Source organism: Leuresthes tenuis, unplaced genomic scaffold (assembly GCF_036924035.1).
Source record: "Leuresthes tenuis unplaced genomic scaffold, fLeuTen1.0.hap1 SCAF_17, whole genome shotgun sequence".
Lineage (NCBI taxonomy): Eukaryota > Metazoa > Chordata > Actinopteri > Atheriniformes > Atherinopsidae > Leuresthes > Leuresthes tenuis.
In genome coordinates, this window is record NW_027325371.1 from 15,056,726 (window position 1) to 15,072,923 (window position 16,198).

A 16,198-nucleotide genomic window follows, 5' to 3' on the forward strand; every position below is an offset into this window, starting at 1 on the left:
TAATGACCTCCACTCGGACTATATGATAAAATAAAAGGATGACAAGTCTTCACAACCCATGTGACACAGACGGGACTCTGGTTGTGAAGAACCAGAAGCACAAGAGCGCTGAGAGTGACATTTTATTAATCACCAATTGCCCTGCATGACAATACTCTGCATCCAATTATGTAACAAGCTGGTATCGTGACCTGCTCCCCAAAATTCCGTTCTGAAAAAAACGTGACACAGGAGGGACCAAGACCTCAGAAAAACTGGTACATTTAAGTATAGACAAAGAATGACTCGGTATCGAATCAACAGGTTTAGAGTAAAGACAAAAGCTTTACATGATCTGAAAAATTCAGAGAATAACGGTCTTCTTTTTCATCCACAAATCTAGTCATCTGGTGCAAATATCTGCTCGTGTGCTCCCTCTAGTGGCTGTAAGCTGGAATGCATTTCACATGAAGGATGACCAGCACTCGACTTGATGGTGAATCAACTACAAAGAAAAAGAGAATCAGGCCAGATACTAAATTCAATATGTTAAAATTGCATCGATCAGTCAGATGTGTGTTCGCTTGTATAAGACACTTGGAAAGTTTGAGAAAATATAAAAAAAGGAACAAAAAATAAAAAATAAAGATCAAGTCATATACCATGCTTTTATCAAAGAACAGGTAGAGGTCTCCAGAACAAAATCAACACAATTTTAACAGTGCCTAAAGATTATTTCTGCAAGTACACATGACCTACTGTATATAAAAATATCAGACTCTGAATGCATAGGTTAATTCAAACTGTATTCTGCTTTTTCTGGAACAATAAGCAACCCACAAACATAACGTAGGCATCTCCTTTCCACAGAATCAAAGAACCTACAAAAAAAAACAATGGCAAACATGCAGCTTTCATCCACCCTGAGCACAAAATGGCACGGGTCTTTTTTTTTTTAGGGGAGGGGGCATATGGTCAAATTCCTGCCTCACGCATGTGTCACAGCTTCGCTCAATAAAGCATTTAACGTAGCCGGATCTGCTCAAACTCTCTGGAAAGCACTTCAACAGAAGCCTCTCAGCACTTTCCTTCAAAGTAGACTTTTTTTGACACTAAAAGAAAAAAAAAAAAAAACGACAGGCCTAGCTGGTTCAAGAAAAACACACAGGTTAATAAAAAGAACAAATCGTAAAACACAGAAACACAGCAAGAGCCCCGGGAATACATTTGAACAGTAAACGCTTACCAGCAGGTAAGATACTGATTGTAGGACACGTGGAATGTCCGCCTACTGCACTGTTTGAGATACATTGACCCCAGCGTACACATTAATGAAAGCAGCATAAACAACATTACCACCTAACTCAACATGACTGTGCCTCTTCCCCAGTTAAATGATTTATTTTGCCCTTAGTGTAAATAACCATCGCGTCAAAACGGTCTCTGGGTGAGATATCTTGGCTGCCATTTAGAAAAAAGCAAAAGTTAAAACAGAAAATCACTTGAATTATATAGATCTATATATTCTTTCTTTTTTTTTTTTGTTAAAACATACATATGTACTGGAGTAGCCTTGAATATCAAACCAATATATGCAGTATGGTGATTTTCTGACGCGACACAGTGCAAAAGAGAAAAGATGCTGGATAAATGCTGGAAGAACAAGGAAGCACTCGATCATAAAACTAAGATCAACGTGGGCTTTCCCGTCTCTTCCGCTTTACTCTGGAGCAAAAAAAAAAAAAAAAACCCCAAACATAAATAAAGTGAAATGAACACTGTTTTGTTAGCTCTAAAGTTAGTGTCTTTGCTGGCTGGACGAGTTTTTGGTCAAACAAATCGACGGCGACTTAGACCCGAAGTTGAATCCTCGTGCGGAACCTTTCCCGGATCACCCAAACGTCTCACTTCATTAGCAAGAATCAACATGACTCGAAAATTAAATATGTATACTTCACATTTGACATCTGACTTAATGTAATAACACTGTAATAACACTCTGTGAAGCAAAGTGATGGACATGTTGTAGAATAAGAAGGAGTGGGGGGGGTTCCGCATCGACACTTTTATCTCTGAGGTTTTTGTCTTATGTGAAAAGAACCCAAAACAAAAAACAGAAGACAGTTATTCAAGACATTACTAGTTATTTCCTTACCACAGTGTACAAGTGACTGATTTCAAATGCAGGGGTGGATGCTAGTGCTTCTACTCAACTGGGTCCATCTGTGTGGGGATATAGATTAAAGCATGTTGTGTGTGGTCAGCTGATAAAAGTACTTTGAGTTCAAAGACAACATCTCAACTGGTTTGAGACTGAATCCACCTCAAGAATTAGGCTAACAACAGATTTTGCAAGAAAAGACACTAAGGTTTATGCCAAGAGCGTGTAGAAAAGTGTGTACACAGGCGACGTATCTGATATTACTCTGTAGGTCAATTTGTTAGAAATCCAAGTTCACTGTGGTGCAACATGTCCTGCTCTGTGGTCTGACGATTAGCTTATCAGTTAGAGTTATGAAAATCCTTCCTGATATCCTCTGCTCGTGTCCTCTCAGACTATGCTCCTCTTCGACCAGTCTGCAGCCAGAATAAAAACGTGTCCATATAAGGCGACTGAAGAATCCCATTCAAGTCCAGCCCATTAGGAAGACAAGCCAACGTCCCCCTCCGTTTACCCACTGGAGCCTTGGCACAAAGTGCAGTGGGAGAAAGGTTCATAAAGAGAGGAGAGAGGGGGTCAAATACTTTCGCAAATAATTGAGGATACCATGCATCAGTAATCGCTTGGAACTCATTGGATACAATAAAGCAGCAGGAGGGCCAGATGGGGACAGGAGGTGGACAATAGCTACAGTTGAAAAAACAAATCTCCGCTAGGATATTGGTAAAACACCAAAGCCGAACAAAGCTAGAACAAGGAACCCGGGCAGGCAACTAGTCGAGGTTGCTTGAGGATAGCTACAGAAGCCCATCATAATCAGGGAGACCTCAGGGTTCGTGGTAGCTTTAGTAGGTGAGGCGGGAGGCCTTCATGTTGTAGCAGGGTCTGTCTGTGAGGCCCCCAGCTCCAGAGAAGAGGGACAGACCTTCTGCTTTCTCCAAAACAACCTCCAGCTCCTGAAAGTCCTGCAGCCGAGCCACATCCTTGTCCTGGACAGGAGAGGAGAGGGATGCAGCATTTTACAACAATAAAGTCCACCTCTTGTTAAGTTTAACTGAAAACAGAATAGAAAGGGACTGAGGACTGCTGACAAAAGCTCGAAGTGCACTAAAATACTTAAGTGTTTAAATGCAAAAACAGAAAAGAACTCTTTGGGTGGGTCGTCGTTGCCATACCTTTCTTAACATAGTGTTTGGCAGCTTGCGGATCTTCTCCACGTGCTCAGCGCTGATGTCCAGCTCACGGCAACAGACTCTTAGAAGGGAGCGGTAGGTGAGCTCCTGACGATCCAGCTCCACTTCGATAAAGTCATTCTCTCGTGCATTGGGGTTCTGGATCCGAACCTTCAGTACCAGCTCTAGGGAAAACAACCAGTGATACCTCTCTGTTAACAATACTGATGTGTTTATTTAGAGGATGATGGGCATTGAGCCAGAGTTGAGTCACTAGAAGAAACTCGTTTGTTTAGTATTCCAGAAATGCTGTGAGACTGGATGAACTCAGGTGGATGTTTCTCCTTTAGTGAGGCTGTGATAACTTACTGTAATGACTTATTACAGTAAGCGATGCTGCATTGTTTAAAATGAGCCTTTCCTGGTTCAACATGTCGGATGCAAGAAGTGAGAATGCCATCATGGCTGTGCTCTCATTGCTCACAAGCTGAAAATGATCTGACCGCATAAAATGCAAATAACACTTTAGGTGATAAAGAGGATGGCCGTTTCTTGCCTCTGCTCAGACAAACGCATGCAGATGTTTCACCACGTGTATCCCAATGGAGCAACCCAAAAAGTGCCAAACAGTGTCAAATGTACGATTAAAACCATATAACTCTGTTTTTACATGTCTGTTTCTGTAACAGGTTACAAAAGAAGCTGCGATTTATCAGCTGTCAGGCTGTGCATCTTCGTAATGAGTCAGGAAAGTGACATAATTCAGAATAAACTGACCTTGTACATTGACAGGGAAGGTGCTGGTGAAGAAGAAGGGCTGAAAGGCCGGCATGGGCCCATTGGCCTGACTGTAGCTCAGTTGCTGTGGAATAGACTGCTGCCTGCTTATGGTGGGGTTGGTGCTGGCCACTGGGGCTTGAACCTGGCTGCTGCCGTTGCTCGCCAAGTTGGTGCACGGCGAGGACAACGGCGGCGAACACATGTGGCCATTGTGTGCCGCTGCGTGAGGGTAGTCGGCGTGGTTGACCAGGTGAGGCTCGACTGACAGGTCCATGGGCACCGTGCAGTTAACAGCAGTGTGATTGTGGGAGGAGGCCGTGCTGGAGGAGGCCGTGCTGGAGGAGGCCGTGCTGGAGGACACACCGTTTTGCTCAGACACTGGAATGAGCTCTCCGACTGGAGACTGACTGTTGTTCACGGTGGGATCTGAGGGAGCAGCTGGGCCATCAGAATCCAGGCTCTGTGATTTCTGAAGCTCTTCTGTAGGGGAAAGGGAGGCCGAGTCACTCTCTGTGTCTTCAGCGTGTTCTCCAGAGCCATTGTGCGTAAGGTGCTGGGTATGGATGATTTCTGACTTGTTGTCCATCTTGGAATACATGAAAGGCGGGTTGGAGAGGTAATTTGGGATGATTGGCAACTCAGGCTCCTTGACTTCAGGCACTTCCTCCACCTCAACTGTAAATGCATAGAAGATTATTTCCTTTTATGAGCTTCATGCAGTAACAAAGTCAGTTTTTTATCAGTCTTGAAATAAAGAGATACAGACAGAATGTTAATCAATCAGTAACAACTGTGGTGCAGGAAACATGTGAGAGATGCAGGGAAAAGAGAGTAAGAAAAGCGTTGTTTACCCCCTAACAGTCGCTTGATCTCTGGTTTAGATGTTAACTGTGAGGCCAACTCATCCTTAGCTGTGAGGATTTCCTTGTCTGCTCCACAAGTGAGTAGATAGGATACTACGTGCTTATGGTTCCTCTTGCAAGCCCAGTGAAGGCATGTCCTGATTTTAAGTGTTGGAAGAAGACGGAGATGAATGAATAAATAAATAAACGACTCCATCAAATAATAATAACATAAGCAAAATGTCCTATTTTAACATAATTTGAGAATGGCACAAACATCCATTGCAACATGAAATCAAACTGGCTGCATATGTAACTTATAAGTTGTTGCCATTCAGCACAGCGAATGGCACTGGTATGCAGACTTAAAAAAAAAAAAAACCTTATAGTTAGAAATTGAGATACATTTCCGGAACAGATAAGCGAGATAAAAGTAGCCAGGTTTGCCGATTAACAAGGTCCACTACGTGTACTGTAATAGGATAACGCCGACCAGTTTAATCCCTGGAGCTTCGCACTTTGCTCAATGATCTCTAATATTTTCTAATCATGTGAGGCAAACCAAAATTGACGGCGTTGAAGACTGTCAATCGTTTGCTAAGAACACTTACCATCCATTGATTTCGTTTTGTGAATTAACATTTACCCCACTCTCTACTAACGACCGCACTTCGTCGATATCTCCGATGGCAGACGCCTCTCTCAGCCGCTCCTGTAATTCTTTATCCAACGAAGTCATGGACATTTTGACACAGACAACTAGCGATGATCATAGGACACTCAAATGCCTCTCGATTAAATTAGGTTGCCAACGTGAATTGCCAAGCGATTTCCCAGGTGATGGTACAGAAGTCCACTGAAAATAGACTTGACAGCTAACATTAGCTACCTCAGCTAACCTCACCAACTGGCTAGCTTGTCGCGTGCTAGCTTGTGGCAGCAAAGGCTTCAGCTAATGTAACTTTGTATTGATGGTTCGTTAGAGCTTATACAGCAAGTCCTCTCATTTACATTAATCTCTGTTGTCAGTTCACGTTACTGTACCACTGCCATCCCTCAGCACACTCATTCAATCAAACTGAAATGACAGAGATCCGCTTGTGTGCTGTCAAAAACACCACCGCCTCGTCGGGGGGGAACGTTAAAATGTGACAACAGTGTGCACAAATGTTGGTTCCCCGCTGGACACTCTTTGGCAGCATACACGCTTTTTTTGCTACCTAACCCCACGTTCAATGATGCAACACTTTCCACTCTTTGGTTATAATCTTTCTCAGTAACTCTGACGAAAAAAAATAAAAGTAAAGTTACGTTATCAACCCACACGTGTTGCAGAGCTATCAATCACCGCTATTGGGCTATGAACCACCACAAGAAGAGTTACACAAGAAGTTATTGTAAAAAATGTTTCTGAATTATTCCCTATACCATACTAATTAATTTTCTTTTCGTGCCCTTAAAACTTAAGTTGCAAATATCGAAATGAATAACTGTATTGATGCTGACCACATTTTGGATGCTGCAATTTCTATATGTGACCACTAGAGGACAGTCAATATTAATTGTACTTGGTATACTACCTTCTAATTAAATGTTTTTAACGTTTAACAGAAAGGGTTGAAGTAATATTATCATAAGTCACATTGAAAAATCCTTACAGAAGAAACTATTCCTGAGAATATTTCAAATTAGTAACAGTAAAAAACAACAACAACAACCATTCGTCATTCCATTTTTTTATATTAGCCAAACTAATTTGATTCAATTTTGTTAATTCATAACTAGTTATAAATACAAAGATTTGGCCCTAACTTCCTTGACATTTGGACAGCTGCAAAAACTTTTTTAAATTACTTCATAACCAAATATTAAAGGAAAAAGGCAACAGTCAGAAAGTGTTTTTGGTCTTATTTATTTTGCTCATCAAGGGCCCTGTATACTATACACTAATCCAAAAAGTTAAGAATGAACAAAACTCTATTAATCACAAATAATCAGTGAAAATGTACAGAGGTTGGTTTAGTCACTATTAATTAAACTGGGAACCTTTTGGAATAACTTTGAACGGGAGAATAGACTGGGCGAGGAAAGATGACTGAATGGGACAACAATGATCGATCATGGGCTTACCCTTGTTGAAACCACGAAAGATAATAGGTATTTACATCCCTGAAAAAGACACAAAAGTACCAAAATGTCACATAAAAGCAAAATGCAACGTAATTATGCCAAAATTACACATCAATGTAAACAGCACAATTTAAAGCGAATCAAATAAGAAAAACACATTGTAAGGTTGAAAATAATTCACCTAAAAGAATATGCATTAAAGGTTACAAATGTAAAGTATAACAAATAAAACATCTGGGCCAAAAGGGAAATGGCAGGAAAAGAAAATAGAATATCAAATTAATAAAAAAATGGGGGGAAAATTAATAAAAAATTGCCACACGGTCATGTAAGTACTGTAGGTCTGCAAAACACACTTGTTGAAGACACAAAATGATCACAAGTCACACCTGCTTGGTTAGTGTTTGTCTTGCGTTTCATACACGTGCGGGTTGGCTTCTGTAAATCTGGGAGAAATTAATAAATAGATAGATAGATAATAAAACAAAAGAGTAACGAACGCAATCATATGCTTTTATCACATATCACCATAGGGGTGGTCGAACTCAGAGCTACATCGGTTTGTGCTTCCGGTTCAGAGGTACTCTGGGCTATTAGCAGTTGGAACGTGAGCGGGCGTTGTTGTTACAGCGTCTGCCATTTTGATTAGATGTACTTTGCGCAGTATATGGTGTGAATTGGCCCTCCACAGTACAGCACAGCACTTTGAGTCAAGGCTCCATAGTTTCGGGGAAAAATGCTTTCCGCCGCCCAGTTACTCGATGAGTTAATGGGCCGTGACAGAAACTTGGCTCCAGACGAGAAGCGATCCAACGTACGATGGGACGACGAGAGCGTAAGTTAGCATTATACGTTAGCCTTTATATTGTGATAAGCTAACATAAGGCAATCGTTGTGTGTTGTCTTAAAATACATCACATGGCTTGTGGAAGCCAGTTGACATGAGCCATCTGTCTTTAGCTGAGGTTTCATTGACCATGCTATGAGATGAAAGCGATGGTGGCCACTTTGAGTGCCGTCTCGGGACGCGTGTTAGCAGAATTAGCGTCGCTGTGCTAACACCAGTGCTATGTCAACGGTTCAGAATGAAGCAAGCCCACGCTGCGGTCTGACACGAGCACACATTTTAGCAATATTTGTCGTTTTGGATGACTAAAGCCTGGTTCATGTGCGGATGTAACGCTTGCAGACAACCGATGATATAAGAACGGGCATGTTAATCTGACTACTGTGTGTATAGTTAACTCCTCGTCAGATCCACTTGTTCTTGCTGGGGATGTCCTAATCGTGTGTGTGTGTATTTTATTTTTTTGATCTGAGTCATTGATATTACTCAAAACAGCATGGAGCATTGTGGTAAAGAGTAAAATTAGACTGGGGTATTCTTTGTTTGTATAAATGACCCTTCTCACGACCTGATTCTGTGTAACCTGAGAGGAATGCGAGGGGTCGACCATAGGATGCATTCATATTCAATCTCCCTCTCTCTTTCAAGGTATGTCGATATTATCTCTGTGGCTTCTGTCCAGCCGAGCTATTCACCAACACACGTTCTGACTTGGGTAAGTGGAAACCTTGCGAGATCCATAAATAAGCACATTTTAGTACAGTAGTGATCCATCTTTTTTTCTTTTTATCCTGGTTAATCAAATGTTTGTTTTTTTTTTGTCCATATTTTCAGGTCCTTGTGAAAAGATCCATGATGAGAATCTTAGAAAATTGTGAGTTCCAAAAGTGACTTTTTTTTTTATTCATGTGTGTCATGGTGTTTCTGACTAATAAATAGTTGTTTTTTTTTGTCCCAGGTATGAGAAAAGCTCTCGATTCATGAAAGAAGGCTATGAGCGAGACTTCCTGCGGTATCTGCAGTCACTCCTGGCAGAAGTGGAGCGGCGGATTCGTAGGGGGCACGCCCGGCTTGCACTTTCCCAAGCTCAGCAAAACGCAGGGGTTTGTACTTTGGTTTTAGGACATTATTCTGTACACAAAAATCTAAATGCTGCGTACTCGGACTGCAGTACAGATCATCAACCTAAAAGATTGATGACGTAGCCTCTGTGTCTGAGATGCATGGTTTTTCTCTGCAGGGACCTGGCCCATCGGGAAAGAATGAAGAGAAGGCCCAGGTGTTAACAGAGAAGATCGAAGACCTGGTTATGCAGGTTTGTAATAAATATTTAGTTATAAGTTTATATTTCTTTCGGAAATGGGTAAAGTGCATGCTGTAATGTGAGTGTTGTTTGTGATGTTTGAGAACCCCCAGACTTCTTGTTGTCACTGTTAAATGCAACACGGTGTGTTTTGCTTTGCTCAGATTGAGGAGCTGGGATCAGAGGGCCGCGTGGAGGAGGCTCAGGGAATGATGAAGCTGGTGGAGCAGCTGAAGGAGGAGAGGGAGCTTCTCAGCTCCACCCCCTCGGTGAGTCAGCTAACCTCGCTTAATCGGCCTACAGACACTGCTCAAGATAGCTGGTGCTGCTCCTGTAATGCTGCATGTTTGCAAACACAAGTTTTTTAAAATTTTTTTTATCCCCCTATGAAGTGAATTCTTAAAGTCAAACTAAGCAGCTGAACTTGGCCAGATAAATCGTTTGAACCCCCTGCACACAGCACTTAAAAGCCGTTCAATAAGATTTCTATCTGTGCTCTAAATCCAGACTATCGAGAGCTTTGCTGCTCAGGAGAAACAGATGGAGGTGTGTGAGGTGTGCGGGGCCTTCCTCATCGTGGGTGACGCACAGTCCCGTGTGGACGACCACCTGATGGGAAAGCAGCATATGGGCTACGCCAAGATCAAATCTACTGTGGAGGAGCTTAAGGTAACGCAGTCATCGAGCTTCCACGTGTTTATGAGTCACATTATTTGTGCTTTTGGAGCAAACAAGAGGCAGAACAACATAATTCATAGACAGAATTTCTTTCTTTTTTTATTTTTCTTAGTACTTTGAAGTAAAAGAAAGCTTTAGTTGTTGTGTAAGTCTAAAGAAAAGTAAATGCTGGAAGCGTACAGTAACGTCAGCGTAGGTTTTCTAGTTAATGTTGACATGTTTGCAGGACGAGATGATTGGCTCTCGTCTAAATTTGATTGGTCTTTGTTAGAGATGGTTTTTGGTGAGTCATGTTTGTTCGTTCCCAGGAGAAACTGCGCCGTCGCTCTGAGGACCCCCAAGGCGAAAATCCAGCCCTCAAACGAGACCGAGAAGAGCGCGAGCGCGAGAGGGAGGAGCGGGACAAAAAGCGCAAAGAGGAGGAGGAGAAGGAGAAGGAGCGGGAGAAGGAGAGGGAGCGGGAGAAGGAGAGGGAGCGGGAAAAGGAGCGGGAGAGAGACAGAGAGCGGGAGAGAGAGAGAGAGCGCGAGCGGGACAGGAGAGCGCGCCGGAGCCACTCCAACAGCCGCCACTCCAGCCGAGCGTCAGACCGGAAACGGAGCAGGTCCCGCGATCGCCGGAGGTCCAGGAGCAGAGACAAGGACCGGGACAGGGAGCGCAAGCGCAGCAGGTACGGCTGACTGAAGTGTAAAAGCCACGGTCTCAGGGATCGTTTTTATACGTTAAGCATTCGACATTTAGAGTAGTTTGTCCAGATAAGTTGGAATGTGGGTTTCTATTAGCCAACCCCAACAAACTGAGGAGTTTTCCCTGAAACACACGTAACGAGCAGAAAAATATATGATCATTACATTTTGTTTACATTTTGCGCAGCTTCCCGACTGTGGTGAAGAAACGCTGACTGCTGCAAACTTAGCTGCGTCCCAGTAAAAGGACATTATTGATACACTCGGGAGCCATTTATTATTAATCCTTTGCCTGTTCCTGAAAAGACACGATGTCTTTCACTACTTGTTTCAGCTGACGCTAACACGTTGGACTCTCTTCTTTAGGAGCCGGGACAGGGAGAGGAGGCGCAGCCGCGACCGTTCTGACAGAAAACGTCGCTCTCGCAGCCGCGACAGGAGGAGGTCGCGCAGCCCAGACCGCAAGTCTCACCGCCACCGCAGCCGCAGCCGCAGCAAGGACAGAGACCGAGGAAAGGAAAAAGACAAAGAGCGGTCATCTAAAGACAAAGGTGAGGGCCTCCGTTAGCAGGTGCAGGATATACTGTGAGGGTGGATGGATTTACTACCCGCTCCTTTGCTGTTTGTGGGACAGTAACCCTCGGCACAGATCTGGCAACCTGACCGACGCAAATGTTTGTGTCACTCTTTGTCAGACCGTAAGACGACAGAGGAGAAGAGCAGCTCTAAGAAAGACAAGCACGCTGACAGAGATGCAGCTGCCATCAAGGCTTCGTCAGAGGTGGAACCGATGCAGACTGAGGCGGCTGCCTCCTCCCCTCTGCTTAACGGCCAGCAAGAGCTCCTCCATTCTGAAGGTGACACTCAGTCCAATTAAAACTGATCTGATAGGACCTCAGATCAGGCTCAGGTAAGTGCGTCCTCCTCTTCGCTGCCCCTGGCTCTAAACTCATCCCTCTCCCACCTCCTCCAACCCTTCCACCTCCCTTTACCCTCCCTCTCACCCTCCTCTCCCACCCTGCTTATGTTCAGTTCAATGCCTATGATTTTTGTCTTCTGTACTGTATGCAAATATCTTTATCCTGTTTTTGATTAGTGCATCGTAAGTATGCACTGAAGATGAAGGACTAGGCCCGATGAATGAGAAGAAGGTAGAAAACATTCACACAAAGCCAAGAGGGAAAGGCCAGTGTAGCCCTGAGCAAACATGCCCGGAGGTACCCCTCGTTTTGTATCGGTTTTTGATCCTTATAGTTGTATATTTCACTTTGTGGACAAGGTGGCAGGAGAGAAAAAAAACAACAACAAACAGACAGAAAAAGAAAACACAGTAATGAATCCAATCCAGTTTTCCTGCCTGTATTTGTTTGTTTTCAGTTCATATATTTCTTTTCTTACTTTGAAACAGGAAAATGTGTTAACTTGTTTGACATATCACATTCTATTTAGGGAAGAGGTTTAGTCACTGTGTGTCAACATGTTTGTATTTGTATCTTGGGGAGTTTCTCCTACCCATGTAGAAACACACAGACACACATTTAGCCTTGGGTGTATGTGACAAACAAGCCGTTTATTTTTGCCGTAATCATAACTCAAATGCAATGGATTTGTTGTCCAGCTTACTGTGCCTGATAATGCCATGCACTGTGTGTGTGTTGGGGGGTGTTATAGCACCGGGGGCCTAATGTTACTAACTAACTGGAGGGTAGGGTTTATCGAATGAATTGCAGCTGACTTCCATACCTCACACAGCGTTGGTGTTGTGAGCGAGACCACATGAGAAAAAGGGCAAATTAAAAATCATGGATACTCTCTGACTGTCAAACTGTGCAGGTACTCACCCCAGGTACTCCTTTCTCTACCCACATCCATTTCTGAATGCTGTTGCCTGTCAGAAAAAAAAAAACAAAACAACACAAATGTACAGCTGTAGTACATGAATTTGAAAGCTCGATTGTGTGCACATTTTAAATTGTTTTCTACGCCTTTGTATTTGGTAATATGTCGGGGGGGGGGGGGTAATCTTACCGGGTCAACAGAGACACAGACGGCCTACTTGATATACCTGTGCCAACAGCTGAAACGGTCGCCGGCACGTGTTTCTTGGTGTATTTTTCATGGCGGCGTTGTTAAAGTCACACTTCTTCAGCTTGGCAGGGTGTTTATGGGGGAAGCGTTTATGCTCTGAAACATTAGAAGACGTTTCACTTTGGCAGAGGTAATATCAATTTGTTTTCTTCGAACCAAATTAATTAATTTAGATGAATGCCGATCAGAATCGTGTGGAGTTAAGGTGGCAAACTTGTGATTGGATGCGATGCAGTTAAAATGTTCAGCGGAGAAAAAAAGGCGGGAGAACGGATTGATGCTAACACCAAATTCTATTAGAAAGCTTGAAATGGCCGTTGTGCTAATAATTTGAGTTTACTGGTGGTGTCTCTTTTGGGATCTGCATTTTCCTGTGAAAACCGAGATAAAAAAAACCGGACTAGTTGGTGATACTGTTGCTCGTGTAGCAGCGGCAGATGCTGCAAGCGCGTGCTGTGGGACCTTTGCTAACGTTGGCGTTTGTGGCGGTTTTTGCTCCACAGGAGAAGCTGGGATGTCTGGTGGAGGAAGAAGTGGAAGAGCACGCCCATCCTTTCCCTGAACCTGACACCTCGCTGCTTAAAAACAAGGTGAACCACAAAATGTGTAGTGGCTTATTTAAGAAATGAACGCAAAAGTACACGTGTAAATGAGGAGAGAGGAACGATGCGTTGTTTTTTTGTTTTGTTTTTTTTTCTTTTCTTGTTGCATCACCTGTCAAATCGTTTTGGTTGGATGAGGTTAGCTGTGGTTCATCTGATTTATTTGTTTAGATGGCAGCCAGATATCACGTTGATACCAAACTCAGAAGTTCTTTGTTTTTTTTTTTTGTTGTTTTCTTACTTTTAAAAAAACTTTCCACATCCTCAGTGTTTCTTGGCATTTATAGTGAACATGAAATAAAAAAAAAACAGTGCTTGTGGTTTTGTATTGGTTTGTCAGGTTCTTCTTCTTCTTCTTCTCTCCCTGACCTCCTTTTTTAAAAGTCGGTTGAAAGCGTATGTACAATGTAAGAGCCTCCGACGGGGAGCGTCTCTTTTCTCCTCCACTTAGAGCTCACATTGATTGCTCTTGTTCCGGAACTGTAAAATACTCTGATTTCAATTTGATCAAAAGTTTTGAAAGACCCAAGATTTGTTTAATTTTTGCCTTGCTTTTAATGTCCATGTTGTCATGTTGAATAAAAAGTAAAATTTCATCGCTGTTGTCTTTGTCTGTGAGAGAAGTTTAATCCTGGTGAAGGTCGTCGGATGTGGTGTAGGTTCGTCGTTCATTTAAAAAACAATGTTTACCGAAAAAGCTTCATGCTCATAGGTCTTAACACTCAAGAAGGTTGTAATGTCCCTTTAAAAAAAAAAAAAAAAAAAAAAAAAAGACACTTTTGAGCAATACTTGTGTCTACTTCTAAATAACTGGTGAATTGTTTTTTATATGGCTACTAATAGCAGTTTATATACAGTAGCACCTCCTCTAAACGTTCACAAAATGCTGTGTGAGGCGACTGCAGGTGTGCACACATGCAAAATATAAAGAACATTTAGTTGGCCACATGAGTAAAAAAAAAAACAGCAGAAGACAACTCATCAAGAAACAAGTGAAAGCACCTTTTTTTTTTTAAAAAGTGCATTTATGAAAAAGAGGACAGAAACTGTGGCGCACCTGATATCCAGCTGTTTGCAGGCCTGGCACAGAGAGATTGATCACTCGATCCTGGGATCTCCCGTCGGGACTCTTCAGAAGATCTCGGTCTGCACCCAAACTCGCGTTGGTCTCAAATGGGCCTCGAAAGTGATTGTTTAAATCTTTTAGGGCCTCCTAAGCTAAAACCAGGGCAACGTGTTATTTTCTGTAGCAAATGCTGAGCAACCGGGGAGCAGGATATTAAATTACCAGGAGTGGAAAGGTTACATTTACTTAAGCATGTGAAAAGCAAATTACTCTTGCCGCTTGGCCTGTGTGATGCCAAACTTTAGTAACCAGGCCCATCACAATGAACAATTTCTCTGATCAGCCACATTAAAGCACAGATAAAGGGAGTAACTGATTTTCTGGCATCCGCCTGGAGAAGACCTCCTGACCTCACAACCCACAATGCTTTGCGTATCCATCGCTAATCTAGCGAGTCGCGATGTTATGGCCGATCAGTGTAAACACTATGACACATCTGGGATAAATCTGATTCAGTAGGGCTCTTTAATGCAAAGCACTGGGTCAAACTGACAGAAATGTCATGTTTCCAGACTGTTTTCCACTGTTTGACAAAGTTAACCGACTTTTTTTCCGCTTCTGTGCCCTTGTTGCACACTAATCCTCTGCTGCAGACACAGACCATGTGCCATTTGCAGATTTTGAAGGCACTGGAGACATTTTGCTTATTGCTCATTTATTCATTTGCAGGGTTTATGCAAATCAAATAATTTCTAGGCTTATAGCAAAGTGGGGATATAACAAAAAAAGCCATTGTTAATAAATTATATGTTTAACAGTCATTGACTAAAATGTAAAAAGTGTAGCAGCCCAAGTCTAATGAGCTGATAAATATATATATAGTGCAAATAATGTAACATTCTTTGATTTATTTCCATATTTGTCCCTAACTCCTTATACACCGGACTTGTTTTGCCGCTGACAGACACCTGGTTCGGAACTGACCTTTCCAAACCAGGTGCCTGTGGAGAAAGTAGCAGGCGAAGGTTACAGTTCATTTGACCTTAATTATTGGTGACATGGCTGTTGGGTCAGTGTACAAGCAGCATTTACTACAGATTCAGACGAAAGAGGGAAATCTTTAGTATTCAGGGAGCAAAGGAAAGTGTAGCACCGTCTGTAGGCTCACTCTAAAGACTTCCTCTTAATGTTAAAGTGACGGTAAACCGCAGACACACCACTTGAGATATGACCTTCTGTGATTACAGTGAAGTCGGAGAGTGTAATTATCTTGGCAAAATCCCAATTCTCACATCGATAATATTGTGTGACGACTCAGGCAAAAGATTGGCTTCTTGCACAGAAATGAAATTGCTCGAGGCAATTTTCATGGCAGTCTGAGACTGCGGTGATGAGATTTCTAGAGCCGGATCCCCCTCAGCTCCATCATTCCGCCCTGAGGTTTGTTACTCGTGATGCTCGTGGTACATATCCCTGCATTTGACACGGACACGCTGGGGGCCTTAATTGGCATCGACACTCAGCGGTAACTCTTCATCTGTAAAGAACTTACTGGCACCACGTTACCTTTCAGAGATTTCTCGAAAGCTGAAGATGGATTTGATCAGTCTTGCTTCACTGACCAGCTTTTACTTCACACCCCATGAGTTAAATCTGACCGTGTTAAAAACTGCTTTTGATTTTAGATCATTTAGCAAATCACTGAACTTATTGGGCACTGTGAAAAATGTGTTTTTGACCTCTACTTGCAATAGTTTCATGTAATTTTGAATGAATTATATGTAGATTTTAGGTACTGTTTAAGGTTTACTTATAGTTTTAAGTCATCTGCTTGAACTCCTTTCCGCCTGTAAGTGACTTAATG

At 42.6% G+C, this 16,198-nt stretch overlaps 2 protein-coding genes across 2 annotated transcripts; one reads left to right on the plus strand and one right to left on the minus strand.

Moving 5' to 3' along the window:
* Positions 1–110: 110 nt before the first annotated feature.
* Positions 111–6,090, minus strand: ankrd40 (ankyrin repeat domain 40). The gene is made up of 5 exons (XM_072368732.1): positions 5,546–6,090; positions 4,944–5,092; positions 4,090–4,767; positions 3,316–3,497; positions 111–3,129 (listed from the first exon to the last, which is right to left on the minus strand). The coding sequence occupies exons 1-5, from the start codon at positions 5,677–5,679 to the stop codon at positions 2,986–2,988; spliced, it is 1,287 nt and encodes a 428-aa protein (XP_072224833.1). The 5' UTR covers positions 5,680–6,090; the 3' UTR covers positions 111–2,985.
* A 1,556-nt stretch (positions 6,091–7,646) lies between these two features.
* Positions 7,647–13,864, plus strand: luc7l3 (LUC7-like 3 pre-mRNA splicing factor). The gene is made up of 11 exons (XM_072369794.1): positions 7,647–7,899; positions 8,560–8,626; positions 8,746–8,785; positions 8,870–9,014; positions 9,152–9,226; positions 9,379–9,483; positions 9,722–9,883; positions 10,201–10,562; positions 10,945–11,129; positions 11,274–11,488; positions 13,170–13,864. Exons 1-10 carry the CDS (start codon positions 7,801–7,803, stop codon positions 11,453–11,455), a joined length of 1,422 nt encoding a protein of 473 aa, XP_072225895.1. The 5' UTR covers positions 7,647–7,800; the 3' UTR covers positions 11,456–11,488; positions 13,170–13,864.
* The last annotated feature ends 2,334 nt before the right edge of the window (positions 13,865–16,198 follow it).

Coding starts and splice junctions, on each gene's coding strand:
- ankrd40 (XM_072368732.1), bottom strand. CDS start 5,679: ATGTCCATGACTTCGTTGGATAAAGAATTACAGGAGCGGCTGAGAGAG. Junction 5,093..5,545: donor CAAAACGAAATCAATGGATG/GTAAGTGTTCTT, acceptor ACTTAAAATCAG/GACATGCCTTCACTGGGCTT. Junction 3,130..3,315: donor CAAACACTATGTTAAGAAAG/GTATGGCAACGA, acceptor TCTCCTGTCCAG/GACAAGGATGTGGCTCGGCT.
- luc7l3 (XM_072369794.1), top strand. CDS start 7,801: ATGCTTTCCGCCGCCCAGTTACTCGATGAGTTAATGGGCCGTGACAGA. Junction 9,884..10,200: donor CTACTGTGGAGGAGCTTAAG/GTAACGCAGTCA, acceptor GTTCGTTCCCAG/GAGAAACTGCGCCGTCGCTC. Junction 11,130..11,273: donor GCGGTCATCTAAAGACAAAG/GTGAGGGCCTCC, acceptor ACTCTTTGTCAG/ACCGTAAGACGACAGAGGAG.